We start from the raw sequence: 19,365 nt of genomic DNA on the forward strand, positions 1-19,365 counted from the left end.
ACACGTGTGTAACGGTGGTGTGTAGCGTCCCTTTTCTCTTCTCACCGTCTTTTTTTTCTTCTGACACCAGTGTAGCGTTTCCACAGAAACCAGTTGAGAGGCGTAGTACACTTGCTGTCTTTATTGTTAGACACGTAACAGGCTACTGTGGGGCGTAATCACCGCCAAAGGCACATTTATATATCTCTCTAGTATTGCTAAACTTATCTCTCGTGCGTCTGTCTCTCCCGCTCTAAAACCTCCGACCTCTTCACTTCCGCATCCCAACATCACAGCACTCTCCCTCCTATTCCCTCACCCAATCACAGGCAACCCCCAGCATGCAACTCTGAACATGTTGCCTTCACTGGCACTCTGTAAACTTCAGTGTCATAGAACAGTACATGAAACTAAGTACGTGAAAGTTGACACATTAACATTAACATCTCCCCTTAACTCAACCCGTTACAATATATATCTGGATATTTTGCCTAAGCCTTGAATGAACACTTGATACATATACTCACAGCAGTATGATGTGATTCTATGTGTCGACATTAAAACATTCTTCTTCATACTGCATTAATTTATGCTACTTTTAAACTTTTATGCAGAGGGGGAAATCACAACTAAGTCAATTGACCAACATTGTATTTATTAAACAGTTATTAAAGGCCTACTGAAATTAGATTTTCTTATTTAAATGGGGATAGCAGTTCCATTCTATGTGTCATACTTGATCATTTCGCGATATTGCCATATTTTTGCTGAAAGGATTTAGTAGAAAACATCGACGATAAAGTTCGCAACTTTTGGTCGCCAATAAAAAAGTTTTGCCTGTACCGGAAGTAGCAAACGATGTGCGCGTGACGTCATGGGTTGTGGAGCTCCTCACATCCGCACATTGTTTACAATCATGGCCACCAGCAGCGAGAGCGATTCTGACCAAGAAAGTGAAGATTTCCCCATTTATTTGAGGATGAAAGATTCGTGGATGAGGAAAGTGAGAGTGAAGGACTAGAAAAAAAAAACTAGATGGCAGAGCGATTCAGATGTTATTAGACAAATTTACTAGGATAATTTTGGAAAATCCCTTATCTGCTTATTGTGTTACTAGTGTCGTATTGAGATTATATGGTCGTACCTGTACAATCTGAAAGTCGGAGGAGTGTGGTGACCGCCAGTGTCTCCAAGGGAAGCCACGTTTCTCGACGAGGTGAAGGCAGCCGATGCTTTCTCCACGGTGGCAGCAACTGATGGTCGGAGGCAGCCGGTCGGGAGGAGGCTTAGAGAGTCCGCAGCAGCCTCTTTGACAGGTGCAGGAGGTACGACGCAACTCTCCGCTCATGTCTACGGTAAGAGCCAATTTATCACCACCATTTTCTCACCGAAACCTGCCGGTTGACATGTGGTAGGGAACCATGTTCGCTTGACCGCTTTGTTCCATTGTAAAGCTTCACCGTCATCTTTCGGGAATGTAAACAAGGAAACACCGGTTGTGTTTGTGTTGCTAAGGGCGGCCGCAATACACCGCTTCCCACCTACATCTTTCTTCTTTGACGTCTCCATTATTAATTGAACAAATTGCAAAAGATTCAGCAACACAGAAGTCCATAATACTGTGGAATTATGCAATGAAAAGAGACGACTTATAGCTGTGAACGGTGCTGGACCAAAATGTCCTCTACAATGCGTGACGTCACACGCACGCGTCATCATACCGCAACGTTCTAGCATGATACTTCCGCGTGAATTTTAAAATTGCAATTTAGTAAACTAAACCGACCATATTGGCATGTGTAGCAATGTTAAGATTTCATCATTGATACATAAACTATCAGACTGCGTGGTCGGTAGTAGTGGGTTTCAGTAGGCCTTTAAGAAATGGCACAATATTCATGTCATTTCAAAACAGAAAGTGCAAGATTGTCAGAGACATTTTAAAACAAGCTATTAGTGCACTTTTGTGCATGATGTCACTAAGATGACATATCAAAACAACACTAAATTAAAGTGCACTTTTTTGTACAGAACGCCACTACAATAGTTTAAAACAAATAAAGTTCACTTTTGTACATGATGTCACACAAGATATTTCAATAAGTGTCGCATAAAAACGAGCTGCATATCAAATAGTATATGTCCTACGGTGTTGATGTGAAAATAGTTGCTTCGGCAGTTTGTGGGTGTGGCACCGAACGAAGATGTTGACAAGCACTCTTCATTCTCTAGTGCAGGGGTAGGGAACCTATGGCTCTAGAGCCAGATGTGTCTCTTTTGATGACTGCATTTGGCTCTCAGATAAATGTTAGCTGGCATTGCTTAACATAATAAGTAATGAATAATTCCGCTGATAATCACAGTGTTAAAAATAACGTTCAAAAGATAAGACATTCTCATGCATTTTAATCCAACCATCCATTTTCTATCGCACCTGTTCAAGAAGTCACATTAATGGTGAGAAGTATTATATTTATTATTGGTTAGCTTTAGAATAAGTGAATTATATTGTGAAGTGAATTATATTTATATAGTGCGTTTTCTCTAGTGACTCAAAGCGCTTTACATTGTGAAACCCAATATCTAAGTTACATTTAAACCAGTGTGGGTGGCACTGGGAGCAGGTGGGTAAAGTGTCTTGCCCAAGGACACAACGGCAGTGACTAGGATGGCGGAAGCGGGGATTGAACCTGGAACCCTCAAGTTGCTGGCACGGCCACTCTACCATCCGAGATGTACCGCCCCAATAACAACGTTATTAAAAAGAATAAGATACTTATTATTCTCTAAAAATATTCGTCTTTCTTAAAAATACACACATTTAATTTAATTCAGTGTTAAAAAATATATGGCTCTCACTGAAATACGTTTTAAAATATTTGGCTTTCATGGCTCTCTCGGCCAAAAAGGTTTCCGACCCCTGCTCTAGCGGGTGACTTTTCAAATGATGCTACAAATTAGCAGTGCTGCTACTTTTTGTAGCAACGCTTCTGCCGTTTTAATGTTCAACATGTTCCCACTTGAAGCCAAACGACCGCCAGAGGATGGATCCCGCGCTGTTTTCCTTGGGAATTAATTCTTCCTCCATTTGTTACTAGATTCACACCTCCTCTCTCGTATTACCACTCGCAACACACCGTTAGCATCACAGGTAATGTTACCATGTCGCTAACACTCTGCTCGGGGAGGGCGTGTGACGTTGCACACGTGACATGTGTAAGAAGGTGCGCTTGTTTTAAGTCTCTGTGAGAAGGAGAGACAATAAAGAGGGAGAAATGCATGCAGTGTAATTCCCGCAGCTAAAAGCAACTGCGTGAGAACATATACTCCGATATCAAGATACAGTCATTTTCTATATCGCACAGAGACAAACCCGGGATATATTGAGTATATCGATACATCGCCCAGCCCTATTGACATCCCATAGACAAAGATAAGACTTTCTGGAGGAAAGTTCCATTATCAGATGAAACAAAACTTGAGCTGTTTGGCCACAATACCCAGCAATATGTTTGGAGGAGAAAAAGCGGGGCCTTTAATCCCAGGAACACCAATCATCGGCGGTCACTCGAACAAGTTATCCCTTTATGGAGGATGCCTGTGCGTGACTTTGTTTTACTTGGGAAGACTGGTGCACAGACAGTCGCCACATGATCCTTGCCAGAATCGGGTCAGGGTGCAGTGGCCGGGAGTCCAAGACGACTGGGACCCTTTTCTGCTGCAGCCTTCCTCCGCCATCGCAGCCGTTGTAGTTCTTAAATGTACCGTCTTACGCCTGCTCCTCCGTTGAGGTCTTCACCATATCCCTGGCTGGGGGGCAGTCGGGTACTAGGCCTTTGCCAAGGGCCACCTAGGGTAACAGTAGTAAAAGGGTTAACCTCCTAGTGCCCCAAGACCCCATAGAGGAGCCTCCACGGTCGGATGCACTTTAACGTCATGCCCAGGACCCAGGGAACACAAGGCCTACTGTCAAGCATGGTGGTGGTAGTATTATGCTCCGGGCCTGTGTTGCTGCCAATGGAACTGGTGCTTTAGAGTAAATGGGACAATGAACAAGGAGGATTACCTCCAAATTCCTCAGGACCATCTAAAATCATTAGCCCGGAGGTCGGGTCTTGGGCGCAGTTGTCAAGTGAAGTGAATTGTATTTATATAGCGCTTTTCTCAAGTGACTCAAAGCGTTTTACATTGTGAAACCCAATATCTAAGTTACATTTTTAAACCAGTGGGGGTGGAACTGGGAGCATCTTGCCCAAGGACACAACGGCAGTGACTAGGATGACGAAAGCGGGGATTGAACCTGCAACCCTGAAGTTGCTGGCACGGCCGCTCTACCAACCGAGCTATACCGTCCAGTTGGGTGTTCCAACATGACAATGACCCCAAACACACATCAAAAGTGGTAAAGGAATGGCTAAATCAGGCTAGAATGAAGGTTTTAGAATAGCCTTCCCAAAGTCCTGACTGAAACGTGTGGACAATGCTGAAGAAACAAGTCCATGTCAGAAAACCAACACATTTAGCTGAACTTCACCAATTTTGTCAAGAGGAGTGGTCAAAAACTCAAGCAGAAGCTAGTGGATGGCTACAAAAAGCTCCTTATTGCAGTGAAACTTGCCAAATATTAACATTGCTGTATGTATACTTTTGACCCAGCAGATTTGCTCACATTTAAGTAGAACCATAATAAATTCATATAAGAACCAAACTTCATGAATGTTTTTTTGTGACCAACAAGTATGTGCTCCAATCACTCTATCACAAAAAAATAAGAGTTGTAGAAATGATTGGAACTTCAAGACATCCATGACATTATGTTCTTTACAAGTGTATGTAAACTTTTGACCATAACTGTGCGTGCGTGCGTGCGTGCGTGCGTGCGTGCGTGCGTGTGTTATATATATATATATATATATATATATATATATATATATATATATATATATAAACTGGGTAAAACATGGCACACTGACAAAGCTCAACCTATCCTTACTATAACAATCTACAAGGTTAATACAGTTTGCCTCTTTTCCCCCCTCCATTTATCTGCGTTCTTTTGTAATTCAAGTTATCATTACATGTATGAATTGTTGCATTTGAAACAATTGTATTCTTGATATTTATTGTTATTTTTCATTATCAACAGTACTATTTCTATTGGTTTTTTTTATTACTCCATTTGTAGTACAATATTGTTCATTTTCATTGCTGTGTTATTAATAGTTACTTCACCAACCGCTTCTTTAATATCACTTTTAGTATCATATTTGTACATATGTTATTTGCTGATGCTTTTCTTTTTTTGTGGTTGTTATTGTCTCTGTCCTATCCTCTTCTTGTCCCTCGCATTTTTTTTTTTGTGACCAAAAATTATTGATAAATAATTGCATTTATTCAATACGTGCAGCTGTGTGCGTATGCGATCTGCGAATGATCAAGATAAACACCATCTTTGCGTGCAGATTAGCGGGGGAAAAAAAGTCCCCGGTCTGAAGTCAAATGTCAGTCACATGATAGCAGCACTTTCCCAAGACTTATACTCATCTATTTGCAGTTCCTTGTTGAAACTACCGTGTGGAGTCACTATTGTGCAACCCTGTGGAAGACTGATGACAACTGCGGTTTCCTTTGAACACGTCGGTGTGGCACCCATTCATGCATTTTTTTCCTGGAAGTGACCATAATAGTGCAGACAACAATAGTAAGATTGTCTGACTAGTTCCGAAGTGCCTGTTATTTGCACAGGTTGTGTATTAATGTGCACTGTAGCTCGCAATATTTTTACTGCTGTCGGATGAATGTACGTAAACAAACAATGCATATTGTTTCCAAACAATAGCGGGGCCACAGTAGATAGTTCAGTTCCAGTTTCAGTTTATTTGGAACATGCATACGATACTCACAATTCCAGTTGTTTCATTACAGCACATCCGAAAAGGAGTAGAAAGAAGCAGAGCTTCTAATGTCCTTCTAATCCTACCCATTTTCATACCATAGCAATTTTATCCCATTTCCTTGTTCTCTGTAACAGAACAGTGAACAAATAAATATACCATAGTAAGCATACAGATATTAAATACATAAATAATATTTGTCTCAATAATAAAACAGAGTTCAAGATGTTCAGCATAATTCTTGTTCTGTGTACTTTGTCAACACTTGTAGTTTGAACAGTCTCTTACACTGAATTATATTGCTGCTTTGTTTCATTTCTTTGGTTAATCCGTTCTGTAATTTAATTCCACATACTCATGTACTCAATAAATCAATCAATCAATGTTTACTTACTGTATATAGCCCTAGACCCCAATGTCTCAAAGGGCTGCACAAGCCACAACGACATCCTCGGTTCAGAGCCCACATCAGGGCAAGGAAAAACTCACAACCCAGTGGGATGCCAATGTGAACGAATATGAGAAACTTTGGAAAGGACCGCAGATGTGGGTAACCCCCTTCCCTTCAACCTGTAGGGGAGACCAGATGCTATGGACGTCGAGTGAGTCTAGCATAATATTGTGAAAGTCCAGTCCATAGTGGATCTAACATGATAGTGAGAGTCTAGTCCATAGTGGATCTAGCATAATATTGTGATAGTCCAGTGCATAGTGGATCTAACATAATAGTAAGAGTCTAGTCCATAGTGGATCTAACATAATATTGTGATAGTCCATAGTGGTTCTAACATAATAGTGAGAGTCCGGTCCATAGTGGTTCTAACATAATAGTGAGAGTCCGGTCCATAGTGGATCTAACATAATATCGTGAAAGTCCAGTCCATAGTGGCTCTAACATAATATTGTGAGAGTCCAGTCCATAGTGGATCTAACACAATATTGTGATAGTCCAGTCCATTGTGTATCCAACATAATATTGTGAGAGTCCAGTCCATAGTGGATCTAACATAATAGTATGAAAGTCCAATCCATAGTGGATCTAACATATTGTGAAAGTCCAGTCCATGGTGGATCTAACATAATAGTGAGAGTCCAGTCCATGGTGGGTCTGGCATAATATTGTGAGCGTCCAGTCCATGGTGGATATAACATAATATTGTGAAAGTCCAGTCCATAGTGGATCTAACATAATAGTGAGAGTCCAGTCCATAGTGGATCCAACATAATAGTGAGAGTCCAGTCCATAGTGGGGCCAGCAGGAGACTATCCCGAGCGGGAACGGGTCAGCATATACTAAAGATTTTAAGTGTTGTACGAGCATACCAATGTTTTAAATTAGATTTTCATCCAAGGTTATATTTCTCCTCTTTTGTTGAGAATAATTGTTGTACATTCTTGGCTAGCATGTTACAAGAATATGTCACTAGCTGTTGATAATACCTTAGAATGTATGACCATTGAATTTAACAAAAAAAGGTGAAATAAATGAAAACATGTTGTAGTTTCTTCAAAATAGCCACCCTTTGCTCTAGGTACATCCATCAATCCGTGACATCACAAATGCCCACATTTTAATTTCCCCTCGGGGATTAATAAAGTATGTCTGATTCTGATAAACTCTAGCCTCATGCCTCTCATATCAACAGTTAACCTTTCTTCTTACACTTTATATCTATTTTTATGTCCTCCTCCACAGGCGTTCATTGTTGCAATGAGGAACCCCAGAGTCCACTTCTGAGCGCTCCGGGCCATGAACTCCGTTTCCCCAAGTGCATTGCAGTACGTCGGTGGAGTGATGCACAATGAGCTGGTGGACAGCCGGCGGCAGCAGTCCGTGGCACTGCAGGGGAGCTACGGACCCAGACCGCCTCAGAGTCCAGACTCTGGCAAAGAAACAACAGAGGAGCCGGAGGAAATGGATAAGCTGAAAGCCAAAATTATGTCAGCATGGAACAATGTCAAATATGGTTAGTATACTACATGCTATATGTAAACAGGGTAACTACGTAAAGTGGATGTATTTAAATCTATCTTCCTTATCGTTCCCTTTTAGGGTGGACTGTGAAATCAAAAACCACCTTCAATAAGATTTCCCCAATCACCCTCCTGGGACACTCCTACCTGCTCAACAGTGAAGGTGACAGCATGTTATATACGCCAATCCTACAAAAACATTACTTCCCAAAAAATTTTTTGCCTATCATTTACAATCTTTATGTAAGACAAAAACACATTTTTTTCCTTTTTTTGGCATTGTAAGTTGTTAAATATAGCATCTAATAAGCTAATGGACTTTTTGGGGAAAAAAAAAAAATCCCAAAACTGCCAACAACACCCGATTATTTTTTATATTAATCTTTTTAAAAAAACAAGCAAACAAAAAAACCAATACTTCTTTTGCATGAATATTAACCAAGTATTAGCAATAATGTTTTTAGCGCTAACAAAGACAAACTACTTTCAGCGTCACCGTGATCACAAAGAGCTAACTGGCTTATGCTGCTATATTGACATATTAAGCTGCTGCATCGCCTCAGAGTTGGTGAACGTTAATTCCACATTATAAATCATGCCTCTCACCTGGATAGTAGAAGGTTGTGGACATAAACCGAAAAGTCGGTCAAATTTGACATCCAACTTTGACCCAGAGACAGAAAGATGGAAAAATAGGCTGATTTTTCAACCTCTGTGAGGATTATGTTAAATTTTTAACGTAAAGGGGAAGATATAAACATCCCAGTAAGCGCATACATTGTACAGTAAGTGATTGTTTTATCATGTATTATATCTTGTTTATCACTCAGCAATACTGCTACACGATGCTTAGTGTTTGACTAAAGCTACATCTGTTGAGCACACAGCTTCTAAAACTTGTACATCATCCTCCTTATTTCAGGCTTAAAAATAGAAGTTTCCAGATCATCATTCATCCCAACGCAGTGTTTGTTGTCTCTCATCAAGTCTGCCATGATTAGTAGTATTGTTGTTGAAGGGAAACGTGAATGTTGTGATGCATCTGTGAAAATATCAATCAATCAATCAATGTTTACTTTTATAGCCCTAAATCACGAGTGTCTCAAAAGGCTGCACAAGCCACGACGACATCCTCGGCTCAGATCCCACATCAGGGCAAGGAAAAACTCAACCCAATGGGATGACAATGAGAAACCTTGGAGGGAAAATACACACCACTATGCTTAAAATGAGCAAAATATGTAAATATTACATGTTATTATGAATGTTACTACATCACATATATACTTACAGCGTTACAATAGAGCGTTTTCCATTGCCTAATTTTTTAGCTGACATTTGCTAGCGTTTATTTACGAGTTAGAATGTAGGGAAAAAAATTAAAATGTGTTCTTGTCTCACATAAAGATTGTGAATGATAAGCAAAATGGAAAAAAAGTGCAGTTCCCCTTCAAATGAAGTAGAAATTACTGTTAAAAATCATTATTAATTAGTTCGCCGAACTGTGTTGTTACCCAAAACAGCTGCCTAGATTGAGGCCTGTACCCAGTCTCTCAGATGCATTAAAGTCGGACGTGAACAAACCGATACGTGCCTTGTGTGGTGTTCGGGTCTGTGAGACCCGTTTTCATTTTTTATTAAAAGAAAAATTATACAATTTAATTATTTTTCAAACTGAGACTCACTGACTTTGGTTCATTTTTTGTGAAGAACATATATCAGAATACATATTTAATGAACACACACCATACACCCCCACTACACATTTCTTTTACATATAAGATGTCCGTGTCCACCGGAAATTGACGTTCTGTGTACAACACGCTCACACACTCTCACTCACTCACTCACTCACTCACTCACTCACTCACTCACTCACTCACTCACTCACACAGTAGGCCTAGAGAGAAGGAGGACAGAGTGGTGGTACACAGAACATCAGAGGGTCAAATGTGCGAGAAAATGAGAGCAGACAGTGTTGACGAACAATGTTGCAACCTTGTGTGGGAACCACTGGTGCAGAAACACAAAAGAATCCCTGTGGGATGCAGAAATTGGCGGATAAGTTTTCCGTGCAACGTTCATATTGTTGTTACTCAGCCAGCGTTTGTGGGTCTGATGGACCCGTTGCATTTTGTGGCTTTTAATGCCTCACAATCACACACTTTCATGTTAAAATACTGAACAGATGTTTATTGGGATAAGGTAATCAAATACTTTTCTGTTAAAATACTGAAAATATGTTTATTGGGATATGCTAAACATCTGCTCAGTATTTTAATATGAAAGTGTTTGATTGTGAGGCATTAAAAGCCACAATATGCAAAGGGTCCATCAGACCCACAAACGCTGGCTGAGTAACAACAATATGAACATTACACAAGGGTAAATTAATTAATTAATTAATTGAATAAAGTACTATCTAATCTAATCTAATCTTTTCCGATGAATGTTCCTGGTCCACAACTCTATGTTGTCGTTAGAGACACACACCGCTTATCTACCTGCATCCTTCCATTTTCCTTTTATTGTCAATTTAAAAAAAAAACATTCACTAAGTTGAATTATGAATTACAATTTAAAAGAAGCAGGGATTCAAAAACTTAAAGTATTTTTCCCTTACAAATCTAAAAGATATCTTCAAGATCAAATGTAAAGTAACAGGTTTCATGTCAGATAAAATAATTCCACAGATGCATGATAAACATCAGATCATCCCTCACGTGTAACAGGGCCAAGGTTTACACAGACTCTTTGTCACGTTGTGGTTTTTTTCCACGGTCTGTTTTTTTTTTTTTTAATCCCCGTTGTCTGACCAGATCAAGTGGATCAGTTTCGCATGGCCTTCGTGTCCAGGATTTGGCTGACCTACAGGCGAGAGTTCCCTCAGCTGGAGGGCTCCAGCTGGACCACGGACTGCGGCTGGGGCTGTATGCTGCGAAGCGGCCAGATGCTGCTAGCTCAGGGTCTCGTAGTCCATTTGATGCCCAGAGGTTTGTGTCTTTCACGTCTTTTCACTCGTTGGCCACTTCATTAATGTATGAGGCACTTCCCCAAAGTGAGGACATGCACCACTCACATTGTGTGATACTACTTTTGTTGCCTTACTTGTATTTGACTTTATTAAATCATTTATATTATTTGTTGCAGGAGGGGATAGAAAGAGGGGAAAAAAAGAAGACAGAGGGGGAAAATGTGGGGATAAGACAGAGACAATAACAGAACAGCATCAGCAAATAGGATATGTACAAATATGATACTAAAAGTGATATCAAAGAAGCAGTTAGTGAAGTAAATATTAATAACACAGAAATGACAATGAACATTATCGCAGTACAAATGGAGCAATAAAAAACCCCAATAAAAATAGTACTGTTGATAATAAATAACAATAATTATCTCTGTTATCAAAAATACAATTCTTTCAAATGCAACATTTCATACATGTAATGAATTACAAAAGAAAACAGATAAATCGAGGGGGAAAAGAGAAGCAAACTGTATTAACCTTGTAGATTGTTATGGTAAAAATAGGTTGAGCTTTGTCAGTGTGCCGTGTTTTACCCAGTTTATATATATATATATATATATATATATATATATATATATATATATATATATATATATATATATACACACACACACACACACACAGTCGTGGTCAAAAGTGTACATACACTTGTAAAGAACATGTCATGGATGTCTTGAGTTTCCAATCATTTCTACAACTCTTATTTTTGTGTGACAGAGTGATTGGAGCACATACTTGTTGGTCACAAAAAACATTCATGAAATTTGCTTCTTTTATGAATTTATTATGGGTCTACTGAACAAATCTGCTGGGTCAACAGTATACATACAGCAACATATGTTATCAATTTTGGTGATGTAGAAAAGTTACAATCAATTCAAATGAGCTTCATTGCCTCTTAACTTCATGTGAGTGATTATGATTGACGGCACCTGTTGACTTCTGTGAGCCCATTTAAATAGGGCTCATGGGATGCAGTCATTCGACTCGGTTACAAACGGGGCAATGGGAAAGTTAAAGGAACTCTGCACCGATCTGAAAAAAATAATAATTTTGACTTAAACAAGATGCTTTGAAAAGGCTCCAATCGACTTTCCTGACTCAAGGTCCCAAGAGCAACTGTGCAGACAATTGTTCGTAAGTATAAAGTGCATGGTACAGTTTTGTCACTGCAACAATCAGGAAGAAAACGCAAGCCATTACCTGCTGCTGAGAGAAAATTGGTCAATATGATCAAGAGTCAAGCAAGAACAACCAAAAAGCAGGTCTGCGATGAATTGGAAGCTGCTGGAACACAGGTGTCAGTCTCCACAGTCAAGCGTGTTTTGCATGGCCATGGACTGAGAGGCTGCCATGCAAGAAGGAAGCCCTTGCTCCAGAAGCCACACCTTAAAGCTCCTTTAAAATTGGCCGGTGATCACTTGGACAAAGATAAGACCTTCTAGAGGAAAGTTCTGTGGTCAGATGAAACAAAAATTGAGCTGTTTGGCCACAATACCCAGCAATATGTTTGGAGGAGAAAAGGTGAGGCCTTCAATCCCAGGACCGCCATCCTACCGCCAAGCACGATGGTGGTAGTATTGTGCGCTGGGTCTGTTTTTCTGCCAATGGCACCTGGGGATAGGTTGATTGGCAACACTAAATTGGCCCTAGTGTGTGAATGTTTGTCTGTCTATCTGTGTTGGCCCTGCGATGAGGTGGCGACTTGTCCAGGGTGTACCCTGCCTTCCGCCCGATTGTAGCTGAGATAGGCGCCAGCGCCCCCCGCGACCCCGAAAGGGAATAATCGGTAGAAAATGGATGGATGGATGGATGGATGGAACTGGTGCTTTACAGAGAGTAAATGGGACAATGAAATCATCAGCCCGGAGGTTGGGTCTTGGGTACAGTTGGGTGTTCCAATAGGACAATGACCCCAAACACACGTCAAAAGTGGTAATGGAAGGGCTAAATCAGGCTAGAATGAAGGTTTTAGAATGGCTTTCCTTAAGTCCTGACTTGAACCCCATTGAGAACATGTGGAAAATGCTGTAGAAACAAGTTCATGTCAGAAAACCAACACATTTAGATGAATTGCAACAGTTTTGTCAAGAGGAGTGGTCTAGAACCTCAAACAGAAGCTTGTGGATGGCTACCAAAAGCTTCTTATTGCCGTGAAACTTGCCAAGGGACATGTAAGCTAATATTAACATTGCTGTATGTATACTTTTGACCCTGTTTTACATGCAGTCAGCTTTCAGTCCCCGGCTAAATTTCTTTTAGCCCAATGTGGCCCTCAAGTCAAAAAGTGTGGACACCCCTGCTCTGACCAGTGAGTGTACGTCTGCTCTTGACCGTTAAAGATCGAACATTGTATTTGGGTGTTAAGACAAACATTTTTTGTGTTCTGCAGACTGGACCTGGCCAGACGCTCAACAGTTCACTGACGTGGATTTTGAAGTGTTGCGAACGCGTTCACCGGCCAGGGTCGGCGGGGTCCCCATCCCTTCTTTCATCTCCCCGCGAGGGAACTGCACCCCTGAGAAAACCCTGCCAAGCGATCCGACGCTCAGATCCGGCCAGAGGAAGAGACCCGAGTCTATAAGGGACCCACGAGCCGAGCACATCCACCACAGGCTGCTTACCTGGTTCGGGGATCAACCTCTGGCACCGTTTGGGGTGCACCAGCTGGTGGGAATAGGCCGGAGTTCTGGAAAGAAAGCCGGCGACTGGTACGGCCCCTCCATAGTGGCACATATACTGCGGTAAGGATCCGTTGTACAGTGAACGTACAGAAAATGGTATTTGATGAGATTTTATTTTTTCGTAGGAAAGCTCTGGCCAAATCCACAGTTGTCCACAACCTGGCTGTGTACGTGGCTCAGGACTGTACAGGTGACAGTTCCATTGTCCCTTCACTGGGTCACAGCAGAGCACAACGTGACTTGATTATTATTGTGCCGGATCACAGTGTACAAAGAAGACGTGGCGCACCTGTGTGACTCGTCGCTCAGCCAGGCTCCCCCAGGACCTGACAACCAAACCTGGAAGTCGGTCATCATCCTGGTGCCCGTTCGTCTGGGCGGGGAGGCCCTCAACCCATCTTACATTGAATGTGTCAAGGTTCGTCGGTGCTTTTCATTTCTCTTCTTTCACACTATTTCATGATGAAACTGTTTTTTTTTCCCAGAACATTCTGAAGCTGGAATGTTGTATTGGAATCATTGGAGGCAAACCAAAGCACTCGCTCTATTTTGTTGGCTTCCAAGGTAAGGACGAGCATCTTCTTGTTGTGTTGGTATGGAGCTAAATTAGATGTTCTTATTCGAAAGAATGACAAAAGAACACATTTCTTTACAAGCTAGGACTATTTCTTATATTTTAGTAGTTTTTCAGTGTGAGGGGGAACCAGTGGACGCGCAGCAGCTTGAGAAAATATCTTTGTACAGTATATTTACATATTATTATTCTGCCGCAAAAATTTGGTGTGCTTCACAGCCCACAGTTTGCATCCAATCTGAACCGCTCGAGTATCAACATTTTCGGCTCGACCAGGAATCTTGAGTTCCCTAAAAAGTATTTTTTTAAATATCCTAACTTACCCGGAATTGCCGGTTTTCAGGGTGATTTTTCCCATTGAAAATGAATACACCAATTTTCGAACTTGCACAATTCCCACATTTGTCAACCGATTTGAACCGTTCCACCATCCACACACTCCACTCACCTTGGACAATCAAACTTCCGTTATCTAAGTTTTTAAAAAAGTCCAGGAATTCCTAAAATTCCTGATTTTCCGGAACACTATTTGGAAAGTTTTCACAGTCCACATTTTTCAACCGTTTTGACCACTACCCCTTCAATTTCCGCATTTCCCAACCGATTGAACCGTTCCACGCACATCCACTCACCTTGGACAATCAAACTTCCATTCTCAAAGTTTAAAAAAAAATCCCAGGAATTCCCGATTTTCCAAAGCCCTATTTGGAAAGTTTTCAGTTCACATCTTTCAACCGTTCTGACCATTCCACCTTCAATTCCCACATTTCTCAATCAGTTTGAACTGTTCCAGCATCCACACACTCTACTCACCTTGGACAATCAAATTGCATTATCCAAGTTTTTAAAAAATTCCAGGAATCCCCAGAATTCCTGAGCTTCCGTAACGCTCTTTGGAAAGTTTTCACAGTCCACATTTTTCAACTGTTTTGACCATTCTACCTTCAATTCCCACATTTCTCAACAGGTTTGAATCGTTCCACCATCCACACACTCCACTCACCTTGGACCATCACAATTCCAGTGTCCAAGTAAAAAAAAAAAAAATCCAGGAATTACCAGAATTCCCGTTTTTTCAAAGCCCTATTTGTTTTCACAGTCCACATTTTTCAACCGTTTTGACCATTCTACCGTCAATTCCCTCATTTCCCACATGATTTAAACCGTTCCACACACTCTACTCACCTTGGACAATCAAACTTTCACCCTCAAATTAAAAAAAAAAAAAAAAAAAAAAAAAAAATTCCAGGAGTTCCCAATTTTCCAAAGCCCTATTTGAAAGTTTTCTTGGTCCACATTTTTCAACCGTTTTGACCATTCCATCTTCAATTCCCACAATTGTCAATCGGTTTGAACTGGTCCACCGTCCACACACTCACTCACCTTGGACAATCAAACTTCCATCATCCAAGTTTTAAAAAAAATTCCAGGAATTCCCAGTTTTCCTGATTTTCCAAATCCCTATTTGGAAGGTTTTCCCAGTCCACATTTTACAACCTTGCAGTGTGTATATTGTACATATTACATACTATTATGAAGGTGTCTATTACTACGTTATATATATTCCAGTGTGTGTATTGTACATATTACATATTGTCTTCCGAGACTGACGGATGCCAACAACAACATACAGTTATGAAAGTGTCTGTTACTACACTATATGTATATACACTTGCAGTGTTTATATAGTAGATATTACATATTGTTATGAAACTGTCTGTTACTACATTATATATATATATATATATATATATATATATACTTGCAGTGTGTATATTGTACATATTACATATTGTTATGAAGGTGTCTGTTAATACATTATATATATATACTTGCAGTGTGTATATTGTACATATTACATATTGTTATGAAGGTGTCTGTTACTACATTATATATATTTGCAGTGTGTATATTGTACATGTTACATATTGTTATGGTGTCTGTTAATACATTATATATATATACTTGCAGTGTGTATATTGTACATATTACATATTGTTATGAAGGTGTCTGTTACTACATTATATATATTTGCAGTGTGTATATTGTACATGTTACATATTATTATGAAGGTGTCTGTTACTACATTATATATATCCATCCATCCATTTTCTACCGCTTATTCCCTTTTGGGGTCGCGGGGGGCGCTGGCGCCTATCTGAGCTACAATCGGGTGGAAGGCGGGGTAAACCCTGGACAAGTCGCCACCTCATCGCAGGGCCAACACAGATAGACAGACAACATTCACACTCACATTCAAACACTAAGGCCAATTTAGTGTTGTCAATCAACCTATCCCCAAGTGCATGTCTTTGGAAGTGGGAGGAAGCCGGAATACCCGGAGGGAACCCACGCATTCACGGGGAGAACATGCAAACTCCCCACAGAAAGATCCCGAGCCTGGATTTGAACCCAGGACTGCAGGAACTTCGTATTGTGAGGCAGACGCACTAACCCCTCTTCCACCGTGAAGCCCACATTATATATATATATATATATATATATATATATATATATATATATATATATATTTGCAGTGTGTATATTGTACATATTACATATTGTTATGAAGGTGTCTGTTACTATATTATATATATATCAGGGCTGCAACTGACGATTAATTTGATAATTGATTAATCTGTCGATTATTACTTCGATTAATAATCGGATAAAAAAGACAAAGTACATGTCTATCCTTTCCAATACTTTATTTTTTAAAAACACATACTGGCACCATGACCTTTCAACTTGCCAAACATAAAAATTACAAGGCAAGTCTTACAAAAATGTTTTTTTTTTTTTTATAAACTGCACCATTGTCATGCACAATAGCAATAATTTTGCTTAGGGGAATTTCAAACCTGCCTGCTACCTATTCCAACCATTCTGCAATGTTGGATGCTGAATGTCTTTCCTCTAGTGGCATGGTCTTAAGGCAAGATTGACTTCATGTTCCATTTGTGTCCAATGTGGTGGCATGTATTGCCAAGGTAGGCTACACTTGTCCACACATCAGTAGTGAGAGCAATTTTGCTCTGGGTGGCTTTTATGTCAGTCTACACTGCATAGAATGTCCGCTTGTACTTCCTCTCCATCAGTTTGGTAAAATGGTTCCTCGAGGGAAGAGTGTAACCGGGGTTGAGGACGTAAATTATTTTTCTGAAACCGTCATCCTCCACCATTGATAGTGGCCTCATGTCAGTTACCAACATATTTAGGACACTATCAGTCAATGCAGCCGCTTACTGTGGTGTGCACACCTTCCTTTGGGCCAAGTCTCTAATGCTGGCTTGTTTCTTTCTGAAATGAGAGAAACCATATCATGAACGTACATCGTAGCAACATTTACATGTAAATCAATACATACTTAGTTGATTTATTTAATAATTTCTGATGTAAAAGGCACATTTTTTCATATCATGGTCACTGCTGCCTAGTTTTTCTTGTTATATTGTTATTTTTACTGTTGTATTTTTATTCTTATGTTGCTTTTTTATTTTTATTCTTATTGTAATATTTTCTTTTTTTTTTTTTCCATTTAAACCCCCGTTATTTACTTTTTAAATTCGATCTCAATTCTGTACACTGCTACTGGAATTTAAATGTTCCTGAGGAAACCCCCTGAAGGAATCAATAAAAGTACTATCTATCTATCTATCTATCTATCTATCTATCTATCTATCTATCTATCTATCTATCTATCTATCTATCTATCTATCTATCTATCTATCTATCTATCTATCTATCTATCTATCTAATTACACCACCACATTGAAAAAAAGCTAAATGAAATAAATGGACATTGTGGATGCAGCATACAACAATAATAACACAGAAATGTAACTCATCAGAACAGAATCAGATATTGTACTCGTCTCTGTTGTGAATAATAAAGGATTCATTTTAGGCTGCCTGTGAATAATAGCATGAAATATTCCAGCACCTTCATAACGTTTAGTTATACTAAAGCGTCACTCAAATCTAAATAGATTCATATAGCTTTATTGGGCCCGGCTACATTGATCCATTATGAAACCAACCTGAGATATTTCTGTCCTTTCATTGCCTTAAAAAATCTCCTCGTTAACAACATATTAAAAACACACAAAGACGGACACAACGGATCAATGTACTCTGACTCTGGACTTAAAAAGTTACGTACCATGAGTTTTTTTTTCCTTCATCCATGGATCCAACATGCTTCCTCTTAAGGTGCTCCCGAAGCGATGTCGTACTTCCGTGTCACGCAAGGTCGATGATGCACGTTTTGCAGTAAACGGTCTTCTATGCATTGTTTAGGGTGAAGAATTCCCACACTTTTGACTACTTAGGTGGTACGCTTTTCTTCATTGCACTTACACTATCGCTTCTGTTTACCTCCGCCATTTTTCGAATGTTTTCAGACAAAGAATACGGCTTGGTCACATGAGCTGCACATGACACATCATTGGCTGGCTTACTGCCACCACGTGAGACGTAGCCTGAGCGCCGCCCTGGCGCTGTTTTGTACTTTTTTGTACTTATTTTGATTATTGTTTCTCAGCTTTTTGTAAATGTTGCAGTTCATAAATAAAGGTTTAGGAAAGAACGAAAGGAAGAAAAAAAAAGCCTCAGCGCATGCGCACTGCATACATCCAACGAATCGATGTTTAAATTAATCGCCAATTAATTTTATAATCTATTTTAATCAATTTAATCGATTAGTTGTTGCAGCCCTAATATATACACACTTGCAGTGTGTATATTGTACATACCGTATTTCCTTGAATTGCCGCAGGGCATATAGTATGCGCCTGCCCTGAATTACTGCCGGGTCAAACTCGCTTCCCAAAATAATTAGCGCATGCTTAGTATTACCGCCTGGTCAAACGCCTGATGTCACGAGTGACACTTCCCCTGTCATCATTTTCAAAATGGAGGTGGCTGATTTCAATACTGGTAATTTGAAATCGCATAAAGGGAAGAAGATTAAGAACTATTCAGTAGGATTTAAGGTCCAAGCTTACATCACACTCAATGTTGTACTGCATACCTTTTTTCCAAGATGGCGGCGCCCGGAAGGGCTGCTACATCGAGGAGCTCTTGCTAAATATGGAACATCTGGCAGAAATACCGGACAATTCTACAAACTTTATGGCTGGCTCACATCGTGGTCACTCTGGGATCACGTACGACCGCCAGAGACTTCTGGATGTGGACAGATCGGGCCGTTTTGAAATGATAGACGCG

General features: G+C 40.1%; 1 protein-coding gene across 3 annotated transcripts in view; it reads left to right on the plus strand.

Moving 5' to 3' along the window:
- The window catches only part of atg4da (autophagy related 4D, cysteine peptidase a), a 41,687-nt gene that overhangs the window by 5,772 nt on the left and 16,550 nt on the right, over positions 1-19,365 (plus strand). The window contains exons 2-9 of one of the 3 annotated variants that reach the window (XM_061906347.1): positions 1,097-1,334; positions 7,570-7,840; positions 7,927-8,010; positions 10,667-10,840; positions 13,271-13,622; positions 13,688-13,752; positions 13,829-13,980; positions 14,048-14,126. In XM_061906347.1, the coding sequence (XP_061762331.1) occupies positions 7,624-7,840; positions 7,927-8,010; positions 10,667-10,840; positions 13,271-13,622; positions 13,688-13,752; positions 13,829-13,980; positions 14,048-14,126 (1,123 nt within the window). In that variant the 5' untranslated portion in view covers positions 1,097-1,334; positions 7,570-7,623. Of the gene's footprint in view, positions 1-1,096; positions 1,335-5,533; positions 5,681-7,569; positions 7,841-7,926; positions 8,011-10,666; positions 10,841-13,270; positions 13,623-13,687; positions 13,753-13,828; positions 13,981-14,047; positions 14,127-19,365 lie in introns of all 3 variants that reach the window. The other 2 variants (XM_061906356.1, XM_061906339.1) reach the window with 2 other exon arrangements.

This window comes from Nerophis ophidion, linkage group LG01, assembly GCF_033978795.1.
Source record: "Nerophis ophidion isolate RoL-2023_Sa linkage group LG01, RoL_Noph_v1.0, whole genome shotgun sequence".
NCBI classification, from domain to species: Eukaryota; Metazoa; Chordata; class Actinopteri; order Syngnathiformes; family Syngnathidae; genus Nerophis; species Nerophis ophidion.